At 37.9% G+C, this 19,291-nt stretch overlaps 1 protein-coding gene across 1 annotated transcript in view; it reads left to right on the plus strand.

Moving 5' to 3' along the window:
- LOC120312741 (parkin coregulated gene protein-like) overlaps positions 1-19,033 on the plus strand; it is a 139,764-nt gene extending 120,731 nt beyond the window's left edge. The window contains exons 3-4 of the mRNA XM_039353874.1: positions 11,404-11,575; positions 18,756-19,033. Coding sequence (XP_039209808.1) covers positions 11,404-11,575; positions 18,756-18,913 — 330 coding nt within the window. The 3' untranslated portion in view covers positions 18,914-19,033. The remainder of the gene's footprint in view (positions 1-11,403; positions 11,576-18,755) is intronic.
- The last annotated feature ends 258 nt before the right edge of the window (positions 19,034-19,291 follow it).

Consider the following 19,291-nt stretch of genomic DNA (forward strand, 5'->3'; position numbering starts at 1 on the left):
GTGATCTTAACTTGCTGATCTTATTTTCTAGTCTAACCTTCCATTTTTCTGGTGCACTGTTTGTTTGTTTTTCTTCTTTTGTTGATTTTGCATCCCAGGTATTCTGTTATAACTGCAGCTGTGCTGTACATTAGTTGGTTTGTTTCTTGCAATGAATTGGTGCTTATACTTGATATTGCAGTATTTGCATCTTTTAATGCTTGTGCTAGCTGTTTCTTTGGAACAAGCTTCAATGCAGGCAGCCTTATTCTGTTGTTTTTGTGCTGTTCTAGATGCTCAGTTATTCTTTGTTTCAATTCTTTTATTTCTTTAGTTAGAGGGTTTTGTTCTTCCTGAGGAAGAGGTGCCTGGTTTCCAAATGAGAACAGTTGTATATCTCTGCTAGATTCCTTCACTGCCAACTCCCCCTGGTTTGCCTCTACATTCTGAATTACTTCTGGTAAGGCTTTGATTTCTTTGCCCTGGGTAAACCTTTGCAGTTCGTCCAATTCTGTTTCTGTGAATACTTTATTTCGTGTTATAAATCGGCGTTGATCTGCTAGTCTCTGTTCTGTTATTTCTGATTCTGGATGTTGTTCTTTCCAGAATGGTGCATTCGTTTTAGATATCCTCTTCTTGTTGGACTTGATCTGTAGTAACAGATCATTATTTCTTTGTTTTCCATCACTGTGTATCTGCGACGGGTAAACACCTTTTCTTCCAGTAGTTCTGCAGCTGCTGGCCCTGGTTGCTCAGCCAACAGTCCTGAGTCCTGTAACCCATTTTTCACCAGATATCCAGGAACTCCAATATCTAGTGCGGACCTTGTTAACCCGGGCGACGTCCGAGCCGGTATGGCATTCTGAAATTTACGTCTCACCATATTTTTTATGGGAGAGACACTCTTTGTCTGACTCCTCTGATGAGACCTGTCCAGTATGGTTGAACCTCTAGCATAGCTCTCATCTTCCTCAGAGTACACAAGCCCCACAACCACGTCAAGGTAGTGCCTCACTGGGGGATTATTATTATTATTATTATTATTATTATTATTATTATTATTATTATTATTATTATTATTATTATGGATCATCGCATAGTCAGCCAGATGTTCAGACTGGATTTGGCATTTTGTCTACCTATCGAGTCCTTACCAAGGACCTGGGACAGGCAGATGTGGATGTTTGATGTTGTTGTTGTTATTAGTCCAATCTAGCATCTCTGAAAAGGGTTAAATTCACCAGTCAAGCAGCTTTCCCAAGCAATAACTAAGCATTAAGCTAATTTTCAAACGCATCCTATTAAGCAGCAAGGTTTACAATTGTATGGAACACTTCTAATTAACTTGGCTTTTTCTCTTCCTCTGAGCAATGATAAGAGTACATCAATTTGCAAGTAATTATTTGGAAAACAAGTTTTGTTCGTGTCAGATACAATAAATACAATATATCAGTGACCCCTGTTAAACTGGATAAAATGGATCAGATTTTTATAGTTCCTCATATTTCTATTGCTCTTTGATATACCTCTGTTTGAAACTGCCATCTTTGTATTAGTAGAATAACATGAGTAACCTTCCCTGGTTGGATCCCAAGATGGAGGCTGTATTGATTCATATTTCTATACTTATTTATTTGGTTTTTGTCTTTTCTTGGATGTGAAACTCAAACCTACTACTGTTACGAACCTCACGTTTGTTTCACAGACAGATTATTGATGTGGGATCTTTAACACTCTTAAAGAATTTGAGGGTGTAAAGTAAGGGACAGTTGCATTTCATTTGCACATAGATGCTTCCAGAATATAGCATTTTGGGAATCTGGATTAAGAACAGATAATACGCCTCTTCTGTTTGGGGTATGCTTATGGATTGTACATGAAAGAGATGCAAAATTTATTAAATGGTATCATTGGGACATTCCTGTCATCTCCTTACATCAATGTTTTTATTCATTTCCTTTAATGAATAATATCAATTGGAAAAATGGCTGTAATTCCAAAATCTTTGGTAGTTTCTGATGTTACTGTGTCTATACTATATGCTAGGTATATTTGAAAAATGCATAAATGAATCAAAAATCCACTCTTTATCTAGGTACTATTCAGATAATAAGAATGGGGAAAGTTATGAAGATTCTTAATGAAATCCACAGGAATTTCCCCACTCCTGAAAGTTTCCAAGTGTTAGCTGAGTCATGACCTCAGTAATTAATTCACTGAAAATACTATCATAGGAGTCTGTTTTCTCTCTCTCTCTCTCTCTCTCTCTCTCTCTTTCTCTCTCTCTCTCTCTCTCTCTCACACACACACACACACACACACACACACACACTCTTTCACACCTATCAGTGGTTCTCGTTGCTCCATCCTCTAATTTAAGCATTACTCAGGATGAGCTTTATATGTGTTGTGAAATGTGTCAGATATGGATTTCTTCACCCTCTTCTTAGAATGTGTGCTGGCAGCCAAAACAGTTTTTGGCTTTTCCCTTTCAGACCCTCAGCAGCAGCAGGTCTGTGTCTTTATCTCTACATAAACCACACTCCGTTCCTAGCTTTTAATGAGATCCTCAAGTGATTTTAAAGAAAATGTAAGCACAAAATTAGCACTTTTTCTTTAAGGCATTGACATAGACAATACAGATTAACATATGAATACGTATTCTCATAGATGATAACAGAAACTCTCTGCCAAGATGAACAAATGTTAAACAATTCAATCTATATTTATCACAAGCAATTCAGTGGGGCTCAAATCACGGGATTAAGTTTGCATCCCTATTCTTTTGGTTAAATGTAGTCGTATAATATTTTTATGCAATCTGTGTCTAAATCACTATGGCTTTAGAAAGATACGGAACTCAGAACAAAATGAGTTTGCCTTCTTTGTTCCAGTATTTATGCCAAGACAAAACGCTAAGTTTAATGTAGCAATTGCATCCTGGAGAGATTCCCATGAATGCATCAGTGTGAAGACAAATAGGCTATTCATCTAGTTGGACTTCAGACAGTGACATCAACGACAATTAGCCAGGAAATCACCTCCAGGAAGTTGCATGAAAGAGCCATGCCAATGAACAGCTTTCAGATGTACAGACCTGGAAGAATAATTTTGGGAGCCATCCCGTGGTTTCAGAATGCTGCATTGGAAGGCTATGTTGCTTTTCCATTAGTATTGTGTGCTCAGTTATAAAATCTACATACACTCACGTATTTAAAAGCAGTTTTCTTAAGCATAGTAAGAATAAGTAAAGACGCAGATCCAAATGGGAACAAATAAAATATTGTGCGACTGTTTCAAGAAATATGTTCCTAAATTTCCTCAGTTAATATCCACTGTTTCTTGCTGAATACCTTCAGAATTTTTACATATTTAGTGTAACAGAAAAAGCCCTCCGAGTTTTGTAAGTTTTGATGGCCCATTCTCCTAGCTCAAGTGTTACAAGAATTTGCCTAATGTTTCTCTCCAACTAGCATTACATAATTAGGCTATACAGTAGCGTGTGAATTCTTTACTGAACATGAATGTCCTTCATTTTTTTTTCTGAACTTTCTTCCATTTTCTCTTTTCCCTTGTGAACTCTCACGCTATTTTTCATTTGTTTCCAAACTCACTAAACTTTAGTAGAATTTTATTTCATTTTCATTTATTGAAATAATTAGCCCTGGAATATTTTGTTGTTGAGTTTCTTTCTTTCTCGTATTCAAAAGATCCTTAGTTCATTAGAACTAAACCACAAGTAGCAGAGTTGTTGTCTTTTAATTGCTTATTTACTTATTTATTTATCTAGTCAGTCAACATACAGGGTTAGTCAACATACAGGGGTCCTGGTTTCACTTTAGACAGTGTACAAAAATTAAAAACCCTAATATAAATCACATCAGTTTTTTCTTTAAAAAAAAAAAAACTATCACTGGGATCAAAAACCATGCCACTTCAGAGCTCTGAACCAAAACAAAACACTCAGCAAAAGGGACTCAATCTCCCAGCTCAAATTACTATGGGAATGTCCAAATGTTTAATACTTTATGAAAGGCCAACAGAGCCGGGCCATCCAAATCTCTGGGGATGCTATTCCAGAGAGCAGGTGTAGTAATGGAGAAGACCTGGCTCCTAGATAAAAGATGATAATGTCTAATAGACAGGACTTAGAGCATGCCAACTCTGCCAGTTGGGATGAGCAGAGACAGGTAATCCCATAAGTAAGCTGATCCTGGTTCAAACGGTTTTATAGGAAAAACAAAATCCCAGTATATTTGATTATCCACACAAGCCCATTAAGAGCCAGTGCAGTTTACCAAACAGCATTCATGAAATACCCAAAATGTGCCGGTGCATTTTGGACTGGTTGCACCTTCTAAATGCTCTTCAATGGCAACCCTATTTGGGGGGGGGCATTACAGGTAGTCCTTGTTTTATGACCACAATTGAGGCCAGAATTTATCCTGTTAAGCAAGGTAATAGTTAAATGAGTTGTGCTCAATTTTATGACCTTTTTAGCTATGCTTGTTAAGCAAATCACTGCAGCTGTTAAGTGAATCATGCGGCCATTAATCAAATCCCCCCACTGACTTGGTTGTCAGAAGCTGGCTGAAAAGATTGGAAATGGAAAACATGTGACCCCAGGACACTGCAATTTTTATAAATACATGCAGATTGTTAAGCACCCAAATTTTCATCAGGTGACCATGGGGTCAACTATCTCATAACTCCCAGCTCCTTAAATCTACCAAGAATAAAGCAGAAACAAAGTCAGCTCTGGGATTTTCCCACAAAAACTCCCATAGATAAAACCCCTTTCTCCCATCCAAGCTACCCACAGTTCATAGTTCACCATGCATTCCATAGTCTCCCCCCTCCCTAGGAATTCACTGTCCTCCCATTCTGTTTGGCAGAATGCGAGCTGGAGTCAGGTGCAGGCAACGATGGAACCAAGTCACTTTTGACACATGGGGTTGCTGCATCGATTCTACACACAAGGACCAGTTGCAAATCATTTTTTTTCAGTGCGGTTGTAACTTTGAATGGTCATTAAACGAATGGTTGTAAGTCAAGGATTACCTGCACAGCAATACAAGTGAGAGTTGATCTAAGACTACGAGAAAGGCCACCCAATCCAGAAACGGGTGGAATTGATATAACACGGAAACCTGTGTAAAGACTTTCCTAGCCATGACTGCCACTTGCAGAAGAACAGCCTGCCTCCTGGAGTTGTGGGTGTTCTGTCATTGCAGGTTTCCAAGAAAAGTTGAAAAGTTTCTCTGGAATTGCTATCCTAATGAAAGGGCTAGGCCAGCGGTGGCGAACCTATGGCACGGGTGCCAGAGGTAGCACTCAAAAGCCCTCTCTGCAGCTCCCTTCTCACAGGAGAGTTGCCCCCGAGCACAGCCCGTGCGGAGCAGCACAGTCAAGGTCATGGCAGCCGGGCAGCAGGGATAAGACTCTGCCCTCGCGTCCCATCGCACACAGATGATACTGCGGTGCACAGGCAGAGGGTGTGGCCATGGCGCTGCTGGTCTGTCTGGGCGATCTGCAACGTGCCATGCAGGCGGTGAATGGCCCTGCGGACAGGCAGAGCAGGGGTAAAGTGGGTGGGATGGGGCGGGGCCAGTTTTTGGGCACTCGGTCTCTAAAAAGTTCGCCATCACTGGGCTAGGCTTACTTTACTTCCAGCCTATGTTTCTATAAAAATGTGGAATCTCAAAATTTAACAATAGGTTTCTGGCTATAGGTAGCCCTCATTTATTGATACCAATTGGGACTGGAAACTTTATTGTTAAGTAACATGGTCTTAAGTTGAAAAACCATCTGACTGTGCAGCTTAGCAACAGCAGTTCTGCAGTCCTGGTTACTATTGTCAAGTGAGGACCATGCAGCTTTTTAAGCAAAGAGCTCACCTGTGTGCAACTTGCAAATTCCTGTCAACTTCCCTGTTGACTTGGCTTGTCAGAAGCCAATTGTAAAGGTCACAAATTGTGATCACCTGATGTGGGATGTGGCAGTGGCTGCAAATGCAAGAAACCATCACAACTACCATTTCTTTAGTGCCATCATAATTCAGGTTTGCTGAATGAGTGGTTTATAAACAAAGACCTCCTGAAATGACAACTTTCTAGCTTTGTTATTTTTGGAAGAGATAGCAGACTAATAGCTTGGCCTACTAGTCAGCCATTATTTATAGCCAGTGCTGCACTATGAATACTTTGAAGGGATGATAGGTTGAAAGATATCTGAAAAGCCCTGAGATTTTCTGGTGCTCGCCCACCTGGATACTACTAAGCAGGCAGGGACATCCGCAAGGGACAAATTATGAAGCATGTGATATGATGTAAATTCTGCCCCTTATGGCATATGGTGGTGTGGCACAAATATAAAATGTCAAGAGTTTGTTTTGTGAAATCATGAGGCCCATTTCATTATTTTGGTGTCATTGTAGAGCTAACTGAAAGCGCCTATGTAATCAGGTCCACCTTTGCTTAAATTTTTGAGATCAGTGAAGCTCAGCTAGGGCTGCCCTCCCAGATGCACTGACCAAGTGCACCAGGTTTCTTTGATGATAAAATATCTAAGTAGAAATTCCTTTCCTAAGTGGAGGGAAGACAACTTTACCCTCCCCCAAACATGGACTCATCGTTTGTTTGTTTTTTTAATTGACTTTATAGCAAAATCAACAGATTTGGAAGGGAAAGATCATGTTTTACCCAGGAAGCATTTGGGAGCACATAAGAATTAACTTGAGTTTCTCTAACCCCCTCCCTCTTTTGCCATGGCCATTTGTAAGTGAAGAAAATCTGTTAACGGCTGCTATGCCTTTGCCCAGTTTCTGTTTTGAATGAAATCACAAAGCATTTATCGAAACTGACATGGCAAAATGCTCCATCTGGTTGGCTGATGTAGAGGTGTTGCTTTATTCAACTACTGCTGCATAAAGAAGGTTGTAGGACCCATGAGAGAGATGCATCATTTACCCTGGCTTGAGCTGAATTTCTGGTTTCTTGCTTCTTGCTCTCACCTTCCCTGTTGTTTTTTTTCCCTGTCTCCACGAGAAGCAGGTCCATTGCTGTGCTTCCCACACATTACTTCAGCTGTTTCAATAGTGTTTAGTAGGTTGAAAATCTTTTTTTGATATTTTATTTTATTTATATATGTGTGCATACATCATGATGTATTCTGTCAGCATACTTTGCAGAAATAACTGCTGAAGTAATGGAACATTTACTGGATGGTACAGCATCAGACTGCAGATGGGGAGGCAGGAAGCATTGAATGTTCCTGCGCAAAATCCCTGTGGTTGGGTATTGTGTTAAGGAAGGCATGAAAGAATCTTTAGATACACAAGCCCTTGTCTAATTTCAGAACTATTGCACAGAAAATAATTCTTAATCAAGCTGCTCTTTAGACTCTAAGTTTAGTAGATTATACCAGTGAAAAGCAATGAAAAAGCAAGCCAGAATGGTAGACTAACTGTAAGATTCTACCACAGGTTTTGTATATCTTCAGAGACTTGGCCATCTATGGTATTTATAAGCAAACTTCTTCTCCCTCCAGTTTTCCAGTTATCAGCTGGAAAAAAAATCAGATCTCAAACTTAGGAAAACAAAGAGAAACCTGAAAACTTGAAATTTCATCTTTCTCCATTATTATCCAAGGAATCAGTATGATCCTGTATTTCAGTATCTTAGCCAATTACTGAAACCCTTTATATATATATATATATATATATATATATATATATATATATATATATATATATATATATATATATATATATATATATAGCTATCTGGATAAAGAATCTCCTTGTTCTTGCTATACAAGGGTTAAGATTATTTATTATCCCATAGAAAAACAAACAACCAAACAAACAACAAAGAACTGCTATTTTAACGTTTGGATAACTATGTGTCCCAAAAATAAAAATAAGAAGCAGCAACAAAGGTACAATAACCTCTTAATTCAGGTCTTAATTCCTTCGATTCTCCTGCAGTTAGTAAAATGTTTTCAAAACTCACTCTAGTATAAGTGTAGATATACTATTTACACTTCAGCTTTATATGTTGCATTGGTTGCCAGTTTGCTTCTAGGTGCAATTCAAGGTGCTGGTTTTGACGTTTAAAGCCCTACGTGGCATGGGACCAGGTTAATTCGGGAACTGCTTCTTCCTGGCTATATCTATCTCCCCCAGCAGATCCGGCAGAAGCGGTATGCCCCAGGTCCTGTTTGATAAGTAGGTCCATCTGATAGGACCCAGAAGACACACCTTTTCTGCTGTACTCCCTGCTGTCTAGAACATCATTCTCTGGTGGTGAACCTAGCCCCATGGAATCAGGCAGTCATTAAATGAATTTAGCTTCCCCCACTGGCTTTGCATGTGGGAAGGTTGCAGATGGTGATCACATGACTCAAAGACACTGCAAGTGTCATAAATATATGTAATTGCTAAGCACCCAAATTTTGATGATAATAATAATAATAATAATAATAATAATAATAATAATAATAATGATGATGATGATGATGATGATGGTGGTGGTGGTGGTGGTGTTGGAAGCGACCTTGGAGGTCATCAAGTCCAACCCCCTGCTCAGGCAGGTAACCCTATACCATTTTGGACAAATGGCTGTTCAGTTTCTTCTTAAAAACTTCCAGTGTTGGAGCATTCACCACTTCTGGAGGCAGGCTGTTCCACTGATTAATTGTTCTAACTGTCAGGAAGTTTCTCCTTAGTTCTAAGTTGTTTGATCATGGGGATGCTACAATGATCATAGGTATGTGTGTGTGTGTGTGTGTGTGTGTGTGTGTCTGTCTGTCTGTCTATCCACACACACATAGATGATATATTAATAGGGCTCCTCTCACTGAAAAATGCCCATGTTTAAGCATTAAATAATAGTAATAATTTGGAATATTCCATCTTTTGGGGTTGGTAAAGATATTTCTTTCTCATTCCTGTTTTGAGTTGCTGCAAAATAGCTATGTTTATTTGAAATAATTTTATCTCTGAATAATATGTTTATTAAAGATAGTGGTAAAGAGCATGCCCGAATGTCTCTCTCTTGAAATAGTTCAAAAGCAACTCATAATATAGTTTAATTTCCTGCATGATCTTGAGCTATAAATAAAGCGAGAAAGTTCAGTGCAGCTGTTCCAAAACCATTATCATCTGGTACTTTCATTGTATTATATTAATAATCTGAGTCTTTATTTTAGCAGCTGTTTGATCAGGTGTTCACAATATGTCACATATAATCATTCCTAGACAGTGTGAAAGGTCATTGTGTTTTGAATCTAACATACTCAGGGAAACTTCAAAGTGTGTTGTCCATTTTCTTTAGTTAAAACAAAAAAAGTAAAGGACAGAATGACTAGATAATAGCATACTGTCCTTTGTGTACCTTTATCAAAATAATATATTTTCCATTGGAGCAATACCTTGATGTGTTGTTAAAAAAAATCAGGAAAAAGGGAATAATCAATTCTCTATTACCCTTTTGCTTTTGTAGATCATATAGTGTTGCATGTGTTTGATTCATAGTTATTCTTGATATTTTTTTAGAGGAAAAAGGAAAAATACACTCAACGAGTCAGTACCAATGTCTCAATAAATTCAGTTGAATGCAGCCAGAGACTTTTAGTTTTGATTCAGAATACTTTTGTGGGAGGAACTGAAAAATTTAGAAGCATGTTATGGATGTAAACAACAACAAAAATCCTATTTATCTTGAGCTATAAACTTTTGTATAATAGTTACTGTTCAAAGCTAAGTCATAAACAGAGAAGCAAAGGGTTTCACGCTGTGAAATGTAATACTAAAATATTTCTGGATTCCATGTGGTGGGAGGACATTTAACACTGTAAGAACAGTTGGTTTCACACCCTCCCAGCAGATTCTTCAAGAAAACCAATATCGTTTTAAATTTTTTTCCAAAGTAGCATGAGTTGCCAATGTCTGCAAGTTTTTGAAACAGCTGTACTTTAGAAACACAACTCTCAGCTGGGTTTTTTCAATCTGTTCCAAAGTTAATGATATTGCGAGAAAAATAGTGCTCTGTCAATTAAGCCTTATAAAACAGAAATGTATTATAAGTTCCATTAATGAAGGTTACCTAGGAAATGAGAATACATAGTAATTGTCAGGCACAGGAAGTCAGGAGCCAGGGTTGAATTCAAAAACTATGAGTTTATTCCATCATCTATCAATGATCAAGGAAAATTGGCGCTAGATAAAAGTCAACAGACTTCAAGGAAGGGGTTGACATAGGCCTCTTATGATGACACAGTGATTCCAAACTGATGATACATTTGACACTGCCCTTGCACTCAGCCTGGTAATCTCCTACAGTAATAACTGAAAATTATATAAAACAAAATTTAACTTCACTCAGAGTTGTATAAAATAAGATTTGTTGTCTCAAATAAAAAATAATCAAGAAGAATATCGGGATATTCTTACCCATCGGAATTCTTTAAAATACATTTTACAATATGATGGAATAAATACTAGTAGGACGATGTTCCTCATGATTGAAATGCTTAAACTATCATTAAAAGGCCATGAAAGTTCAATAAGAGTATAAAGTTTTTTCTCACTTTTTGTACTCATCATCATTTCAAAATAAAGGGATTGACTTTATATCATCAGCATCACAGGGTTTGTTTTCTCCTGTAGAATGCTATAAAATGCATTTTGATCATAAATTAATCACATAATTCCTTTGATCAGATAATTTCCTTGATATATCACATCAAAGTGAACTCATTCAGATTTATATGATTAATGTTGTTTTCAAAACTATTTGAGTAAATTCAGTTTAATCTTTTGTTTTTAGTAATGTCAGTAATGAAAAAAAAATGTATTATGGTTATATATAACTAGGATAATTAGAAATTCTGCACTAATGTAAATGCCAGTTTTATTATTGGTAATATATAATGTTGGAAACCACTCCTATTTTCAGTTTCAGCTTTACAATATACATTTTGATAGTCTTCCATAGTAGGTTGTTTATTAGACTCAGCTTTATTCCTCACCAGAAGGATCTATCCCTTCAGAATGAGTGGATGCAGCATATCAAATAATACTTGGAAATACAAGCATCAAATATCAGTTTCCTTTTTATTTTCTGCTTTGAAAGAGAATAACCATCATCAAGTGATATCCTAATGCAGTGTTTCCCAAACTTGACAATTTTAAGGCATGTGGACTTCAACTCCCAGAATTCCACAGCCAGCAACGCTGGCTGTGGAATTCTGGGAGTTGAAGTCCTCATGCCTTAAAATTGTCAAGTTTGGGAAACACTGTCCTAATGGATGCTAACATTTGTCTTGCTCAATAGAACATTGCAATGACACTTTTAGATTATTGTAATAGGACAACATAGTTGATAAATTTTGACTTACTTCTTTTTCTGCATGGATTTCCAGGTGGAGATTGAAAAATTGGACTACCACCACTATTTGCCACTGTTTTTCGATGGATTATGTGAAATGCAATTTCCTTATGAGTTTTTTGCTCGGCAAGGCATCCATGACATGTTGGAGCATGGTGGGAACAAGATCCTTCCTGTCATTCCTCAACTCATTATTCCAATAAAAAGTAAGTCTGAAGAATGAAATAGGGTCTAGGGTTTGGAGGCTGCTAATTAAGGAATAAAATATGGCAGGCCTTGTATTTCTAGTAGATCAGTGGTTCTCAACCTTTGGGTCGGGACCCCATTTGGGGTCGAACGACCATTTCACGGGGGTCGCCAAACAAGGCTGTCCGCCATTTTTTCCCCCTTTTCTTTGGCCACGCCCCTGGCACCCGGTGATATATAAATGGTTGGGGGTCACCACAACATGGGGAACTGTATTATGGGGTCACGGCATTAGAAAGGTTGAGAACCACTGTAGTAGATGATAAACCTGAGTCAGTTGTAAGGCCATCACCAAGGCCCAAAGAACTGTGCTGCCTGAGTTGTTCTTTTCTTACTCTAATGCCAACCATGGTACAGTATATACAGTAAGTTGTTAAACTTCTTTTCACTCTTGTTTTTATATTCCTCAAACTAAGATATGAGAACACTGTAAAAGAAATAGTTTGCAGTACCTCAACTTTTTTATTTTGCTATTTTGAGTAGCTTGGTTGTTTTTCTTTCTAAGTCAGGTTTTCCCGCATCAGGAGATCATTTTCTATTTCTGTTAAACATCTTTGTGCTCCTTAATATAGGCAGGAGCCACTGCCTGAATGCATTATTCTTGCATACTCTTCCCTTTTTCCTTCTTCAATATAATGCAAATTGATAAATCTTGGTGTTCACAATTATATTTGAACATCAAACTATAATTTCAGGACACAAGCATTATTTGGGGGGGAAATAGTGAAATGACCCTTCCTTCTTTTGAAATACGCCAGGATTTGGATTCAGTATAGGTAGTCCTCAACCTACGACCAGAATTGGGACTGGAACTCCTGTTGCTAAGTGATATATTCATTAAGTGATGCAGTCATTACGGGAGTTGTGCTGGTTTTACCTTTTTTGCCATAGTTTTTAAATGAATCTGGCTTACCCCATTGACTTTGCTTTTTGGAAGCTGGCTGGCAAGGTTGCAAATGGTGATCACGTGGCCCTCGGCATCTACAACCATGATAAATACACACCAATTGCCATGGGCCCAAATTTTGACCACGTGACCACAGGGACACTGATGGTCCTAAGTGCAATATCACATCATGTCACCCTTTTCAGTGTCATCATAACTTTAAACAGTCACTAAACAGAGGGTCTTAAGTTGAGGACTATTTGTAAAATGGTTAAAACATTTTAAAATATTTTGGCCTAAAAAGAAGCATATTGTTGTGCTTATGTCTGCACAGCTCTTATAAATGCTAATAGATCACCCCATTTTCTACGCACAAGCACAGAGCCTCTCTCCAAAGACAATTTCTCAATCTTATAATTTAAATAGGCAAATTTAGAATGGTACCTGGCTGGTTTGGTCTGCCTCTTGTGAACAAGTTACTACAATGCTCTGCTACACTTTTGATAATAGCCAAGGTTGCTGTTAGAGAAAGAAATGCACGGCCAATCAAATAGGTACCTGGGATATTAGGGCTCTGAAAGGGGAAAACCATGGCATAATCTATTCTCTCCCATAAGGGCAACCTGCTGGCATCTTACCACACAATGGGGCTCCCTCTGGCAGGAATCCTTAAGAATGCCAGATTAGTCTCTGCTACCGCAGCCAAGGCAATGAATTTAGGAATAGCTAACTAGGCTGAAATGGAACTGCAGTGGCTGCAGTGAGGCTGCCTCATCCTGTTTGCTTGTTGTAGGTGCACAGAAGTGGGCTGATGTTTTTGTTTCAAGACAGCACAGTCCATTCCCTTCTCTCTATTGAGAGACCTACTATGCACACATGTGGGTGTTAAGCCCAGAAAACCTGAAGCTGGAGAGGGCAGTAAGGCAAGAGCCTGCTAGAACAGGGGTCCCCAATCCCTGGTACGTGGACCAATACTGGGCCGCAGCATGCCAGCAACTGGGCTGCACAAACAAGGAAAGCCCCATCTGTGGGATGCAGGCAGCACACAAAACCACACCCCCTCTGGCCTGCAGAAAAATCTCTCTCCAAGTAACCAGTCCCTGGTGTCCAAAATGTTGGGGACGTCTGTGCTAGAACAAGCCTGCTGCGCAGATCACCAGTGGGAAATCTTATTAAGAGGAGAGTGCTTTGAACAGGCCTCCACAAAATCCATCTATTGACACTTCAGAAGCAAAACTCAAGAAACTTTTACAATAGTCTGGGCTACCAGGAGAGCTCAACTTCCCCAGTCTGGGGCCTGTAGATATCTTTAACAATAACACTCATTGTCTCAGCCGGCATGGCCATAATTTCTCCCTAGCATAGCCCTTTTATGATTCTACTGACATGAAAAATGATTGTCAGAACTGCTTGTTGCCTTGTTTAGATAACATACCTGATAAATAACTTGGTGATTTAATTAGGCAGCTTATCAGGCCTATAGCAGAGTATCTGGAGTTTTTGATAAATGCTAGTTTGTACAGACTATAAACTTTTGCCTTGGATTTTTTTTAAAAAACCCCCACTTTGTAATATATTCCTGATTTAGAAACAATATTTTGAAATTTATGGTGCTAATTGTAATATTTCTGATGTGCAGTGCATTGGATTATTATTTTTATTATTGGTTAATTAAGCATGAGAGCAATCTAGTTTTTGTTGTTTGTTTATCTTGGGCTGCCTGTATATGCTGGAATTACTGTAGACTCACTAAGATTAGTTCTTCTGGATGTCTCAGTAAAATAAGTGGCAGAAAATCCTACTCCTGACTCTAGTGTCTTTGCTACTGGGTATAAGTCACACAACATAAAAATGGTTTAACGTCATTAATTTCTCTGTATTTAAATTCTTTTTATTTTCTTTTGGTTCATGTACTTCGTTAAATGCGTTTTTAGTATACCTCAGTTCAAGAACCGACCAATATTTTGTATTAATTTACCTAATGGCAAAATACTTTGTTTTCCTAAAAGTCAAATCATTTATTCACTTTTTTAGATTTTAAGGCCACTTTTTGATTCTGTAAATAGAACCAAATTTGGGGTTCAGTTAAAGGATTAGTTTCATGACAGGTATCTTGTGTTTATGATATAGGCTTTATATCAACACAATATAATGCATGTTAATTGTACAGTATAAGAAAATATTTGCTCACAGGCGAGTAACAATGAGGCAAAGGTGCAGGACAATGCAGTAGGTTCCCCCATGTTGTCTAACATCTAGATTAATGATTTGGAAACTGCATTACTTCAGGTTGATAGCCATTGCCCATGTTTAACCAAAAGGAAAATGTGTACTTTGCTTTGCCCAAATGATATTGTTCTTTCTTCCATGTAACAAATAAGATTTGAAATACCAACTTGAACAATTAGTCAAGTATTGTCAAGGTAGCCAACTACAAATGAACTGTGATGAAACTAAAATTCTGAGGGGGAAAAAAGTAACTGGAAGATTCAAGATCATAGGATAACTCGAGAATTTTATCTATCTGGGCATTTTGGAGAAATACCAAGGCCTAGTAGTGGAAGAGAGGAGGGTGTTGGAGGAAAAGGCCAAAGCACTGGTGGCATAAGCAATTGGGGCTGTGACGTCTAAAGTGGGAGAGAGGCTCCAACAGATCCCAGGAATAACATCAGAGCTCTCTATCCAGGAAGAATGCAGTGCTAGGAACAGCTACGATCCTGCACAAAACCCTCAAATTCCCAGGCCTCTGGTAGAGGACTCAAGATTAAGGAACACACATACTACCTGAGGCTCTAGTTCTCAATAGATGCTTTACTCAATGTAAAGCTATTACAAGTTAATTCAACCCAGTCACAATATTTCAGTTATGGAACATGCAGCAGTAACAAGGCTTTGTGAAGAACAAAATAGCAAAATTTGACCAAAAAAAGGTAACATTTCTTGCCTATTGTTCCATTGTTAGACTAAATGACACAGGTTTACACAATTTCTCAGACACATGACTTATATAAATGTGTTTTCTTTTTTGATAATTTATTAAAAAGGGGAATTAAAGTACTATGCATACTTGTCACTATAATATAAAATATTAAGCACTTCTTTAATTACATTTGATAGAGAGGAGCACCAACTAGAATACATAAAAGAGATACATTCAAATTCAAAGGGCAGTGTAGGTGTAAAATTCATGCAAATATTAAAGATGGCATAAAAATGTGGGCTTATCCAAATGTTAGCACTGAAGTAGAAAGATCTTTCCAGTCCCTCTATGACATCTGTTTTTTGGCTCCTCTTCCAAATTAATCATTACTGTACTCCTTTAGTCTCAACCCAAGCTACAAATTTTAATGATCTGGCACCTACAGTAGGGGTTTCCAGCTTGCAGATGGGCATAATTTCAACTACATAGCCATCAGTGGTGCAGAAGTGACCTTGTTGCTTGACCAGGACAAGGAACCAGATGTACTCATTCTGTGATCATTAGCTATAATTGAGCTTAAGTCAGGTTGTTGGAATTTTCTGGAATGATCAGTTCCAGGGAGTATTTAAAATAATCTCTCACATATAAGAATTTTTTATCTGTGACAATATGTTCTATTTTAATGTCTTTTTTGTTTTAATGGAAAATGTATATTTTCTCTTTCTCTTTCTGCCCAACAATTGCCTGTAAAGTATCTGATAAAACAATTCACAGAGTAAATTTAAGAGCATAAAAACAAACAAAATGGTATCTGATGAAGCTCCTGTCTAGGAGATTGGTTTTAACTTGTCTTCCTATATTAATGCTGCTGCTTGATTAACTGATGCTCTTTAGAGATTCTGAATCTGCGTCAGCCATGGGAGAGATTCCAAGGCTGTCTTAGAAGAATGCTATACAGCAATTTGGCTGGATAAAACTTACATCCAAGAAATGCAGGAAGGGGGAGATGTGCTTCTCATTCATGTAGCTAGATATTCTGTGAGCTTCTTTCCCTACCACGCAGTAACAGTGGGAAGCCATGATTTAAAATTGCCGGCTTCTCCAGTTCATAGATGTCATTGCTGTTGTTTTTTTTTAAAGAAAACATAACAAAATGCGCATTTCATTCATTTTCAGTGTTGCTGGAAATAAATCCGAGTAGTCACAGTAATAGAAGGTATTACACTGCACTTTAATACTGTCTAAGGAAACGGAGCTTCATCACAATTTCAAGTAGTGCAATATAGGAAATATAGCTTTATTGCATTTTCAACAAGCACAATACTTACTTATTGAGTTAGAAATGAACCAGCTTTATTGCAAATAGCTGACTGTTAACCTGCGCCATGTTTTGAAATATTTCTCCTGCAACAGGGTAAAAACTCAGTTGAACTGAAAGGGAGAAAAACAGTTATTTTAAAGAGATTGGATATAAAGAAATGGGTGAGCCAAAGAATTCAACGTCTTTAAAATATTTTCTTAATGTCTCTGAATTAATTTAATGCAGCAGTGCACAATTGTGTTTGAGCCAAAGGCTACATTAACCTTTCAATATTATACAAGAGGCAACACTACAGAAAATATTTCACATTGTGTATTTGAATTAAGTATTGCATCCACCAAACTGCTTAGAGCTTTCTAGTTTTCCATAATGGAGATCTAGAGGTTTCCTATTGGGACTATTGGCAAGAAGCATAGTCCTGTTCCTTTAACTAATGATCTCTAGCCTCTCTCCAAAATGATGGGTTTGAATGAAATCATTGAGAACCCATAATTTAAGGGAAATTGGGTAAAGGGCAACTCCTCTTCCCATTTCCTAAACTCTGTGTTTTTCCGAAACCATGGCATGTTTTCCAACATGGAAAACTGCATTTATATCATTTTTAAAGCCAGGGGTAATTGAGAAGTTGTTAGTCCAGACTTTTTTGCTGAACTAATTGGGAGGAGGCACTCAAAAATCTTCAGATATGTACAAATAAACAGGCTGCATGTAGTAGGATGGTTGTTAAATAATCAGAAGAGAACTCCCGCAGTTGCAGCTTCGCTGGGGTTTTGTCAGCCTGTTTAACTGATTGCTGAATATGGGAATGGAATCCTGGCAGAGGGAAAAACTCGGGCAAGTGAATAAAATTGTGCAGAGAAAGAGATTGCTTAGCTAGGCTTGCTACTGTTTTGCAAGAGAAGAAGAGGTAAAAAAGGAAGAAGGATGAGAGTGAAGAACAAGCAAAAGGGGAGCCTGGGAGCTGGAGGAAACTTGGCAGTTCTTCCTTTCCATCCCATTCTATATTCGCAATATTCATGCTTATCCATTTTTGCATTATTTCCCCCTTCTAGTTTCCTTTTGGAACTTGACATCTGTAATAGATAGAATGTGGTGAAAGTTTTTGTTTGTTAGTTGGGGGCTTTGCACTTCGCAACTGTGCAACTGTTCTCTGTAATGGAGCTTTTCATAACAATCTACAGCTGGTGACCTTTACTCCCTTACTATATCACTTTGGAGTGGGGAGCAGGAGCATGAAGAAATTTTAATTTAAATTCACATTTGAAAGTATAATTTTGAAATATAAAGGAGAGTACAACATTATTTTGTTTTGAATGAAACCTGAAATGGAACAGGACAAAAGGTGTTATTGATTTCAGTAGCAAATTCCAGCTGCTTGACACTACACAGAAAATTCTCAAGAAGGCAGGATAGAATCCTTTTTTTTAATCAGTTAGATTTTTTTTTTAAAAAAAAAATAAAGTTTATTTTTTGTAAACATTTTCTTTGTAAACATTTCTATCATTGTTCTTTTCTCCGAATAGTACCAATTGTTAATTGAAAAGAATAAAATGATTTCTAAGCAAGCAAAAATAAACAGGCTAATTGTTAGAGTAGACTGTCCTGTCAACCTTCATCCTTTTGCCTTTTCAATTCCCTTAGTCCCACTGCTACTGGTGATATGTTTCCCCCCTCCTTTTTCTTTCTTCTCTTTCTGGGGGTGGGGTGGGGTGGGGGTGGCAGGAACCAGTAAGGCAGGCAGCAAGAAGGAATAATAAACTTCATTCTTGGGGTTACTGAAGAGTCAGCACAAATTGTGGGAACAAATAACACTCAGACAAGGCAGTGTTTTATAACATTGGGACTGCAATCCATCTCTTGGTTCCTTCAAAGCCAGGCTAATAAAGGCCCACTTACAATCCCCTACAGAGTACAGTTTAATTAAATTTGTCTATTAGAGAATTTCTCCCCTTCCCAATACGTTCTTGAAATTAATTCTTCTGTTTTCTGCTTGTCTCTTTTCCTTCATCCAAGATGCGCTGAACCTTCGAAACCGACAGGTCATCTGCATCACGCTCAAAGTCCTTCAGCACCTGGTGGTGTCAGCTGATATGGTGGGGGAAGCTTTAGTGCCCTATTATCGGCAGATTCTCCCTATTTTAAACATCTTTAAGAATAAGAATGGTGAGTGATCCTAGCAATGCCGTGTCTTCAAATCCTTCAGTATAGAGGGGCTCAAGGCAATGTAGTAAGAATTTACTATAGTATATAAACTAAGATATATTTGGCACTTTCTTCTCTTTTATTCTCCAGGGAAGCTGTGAAATTAACACCAGCATTTATTACTTCTTATGTATACAGCTTATTTAACACATTACATAACCACTGGAGCAGTTCTATGATTTTCCAGTAATTAAAATTACTGTAGCATTCTTTAAGTGGATTGATAGACTGTATTTTTTCCCTTTTTAGTAAACAAATCAAGCATTGGCCTTTTAATTTGTCATGAAGGTTGGATACCTCCGCACAAGAATTCTGCACAGCTCTGAATGCCAGTCTTGAGATCTGAA

Source organism: Crotalus tigris, unplaced genomic scaffold, assembly GCF_016545835.1.
Source record: "Crotalus tigris isolate CLP2741 ecotype Arizona unplaced genomic scaffold, ASM1654583v1 scf7180000018526.697782, whole genome shotgun sequence".
Lineage (NCBI taxonomy): Eukaryota > Metazoa > Chordata > Lepidosauria > Squamata > Viperidae > Crotalus > Crotalus tigris.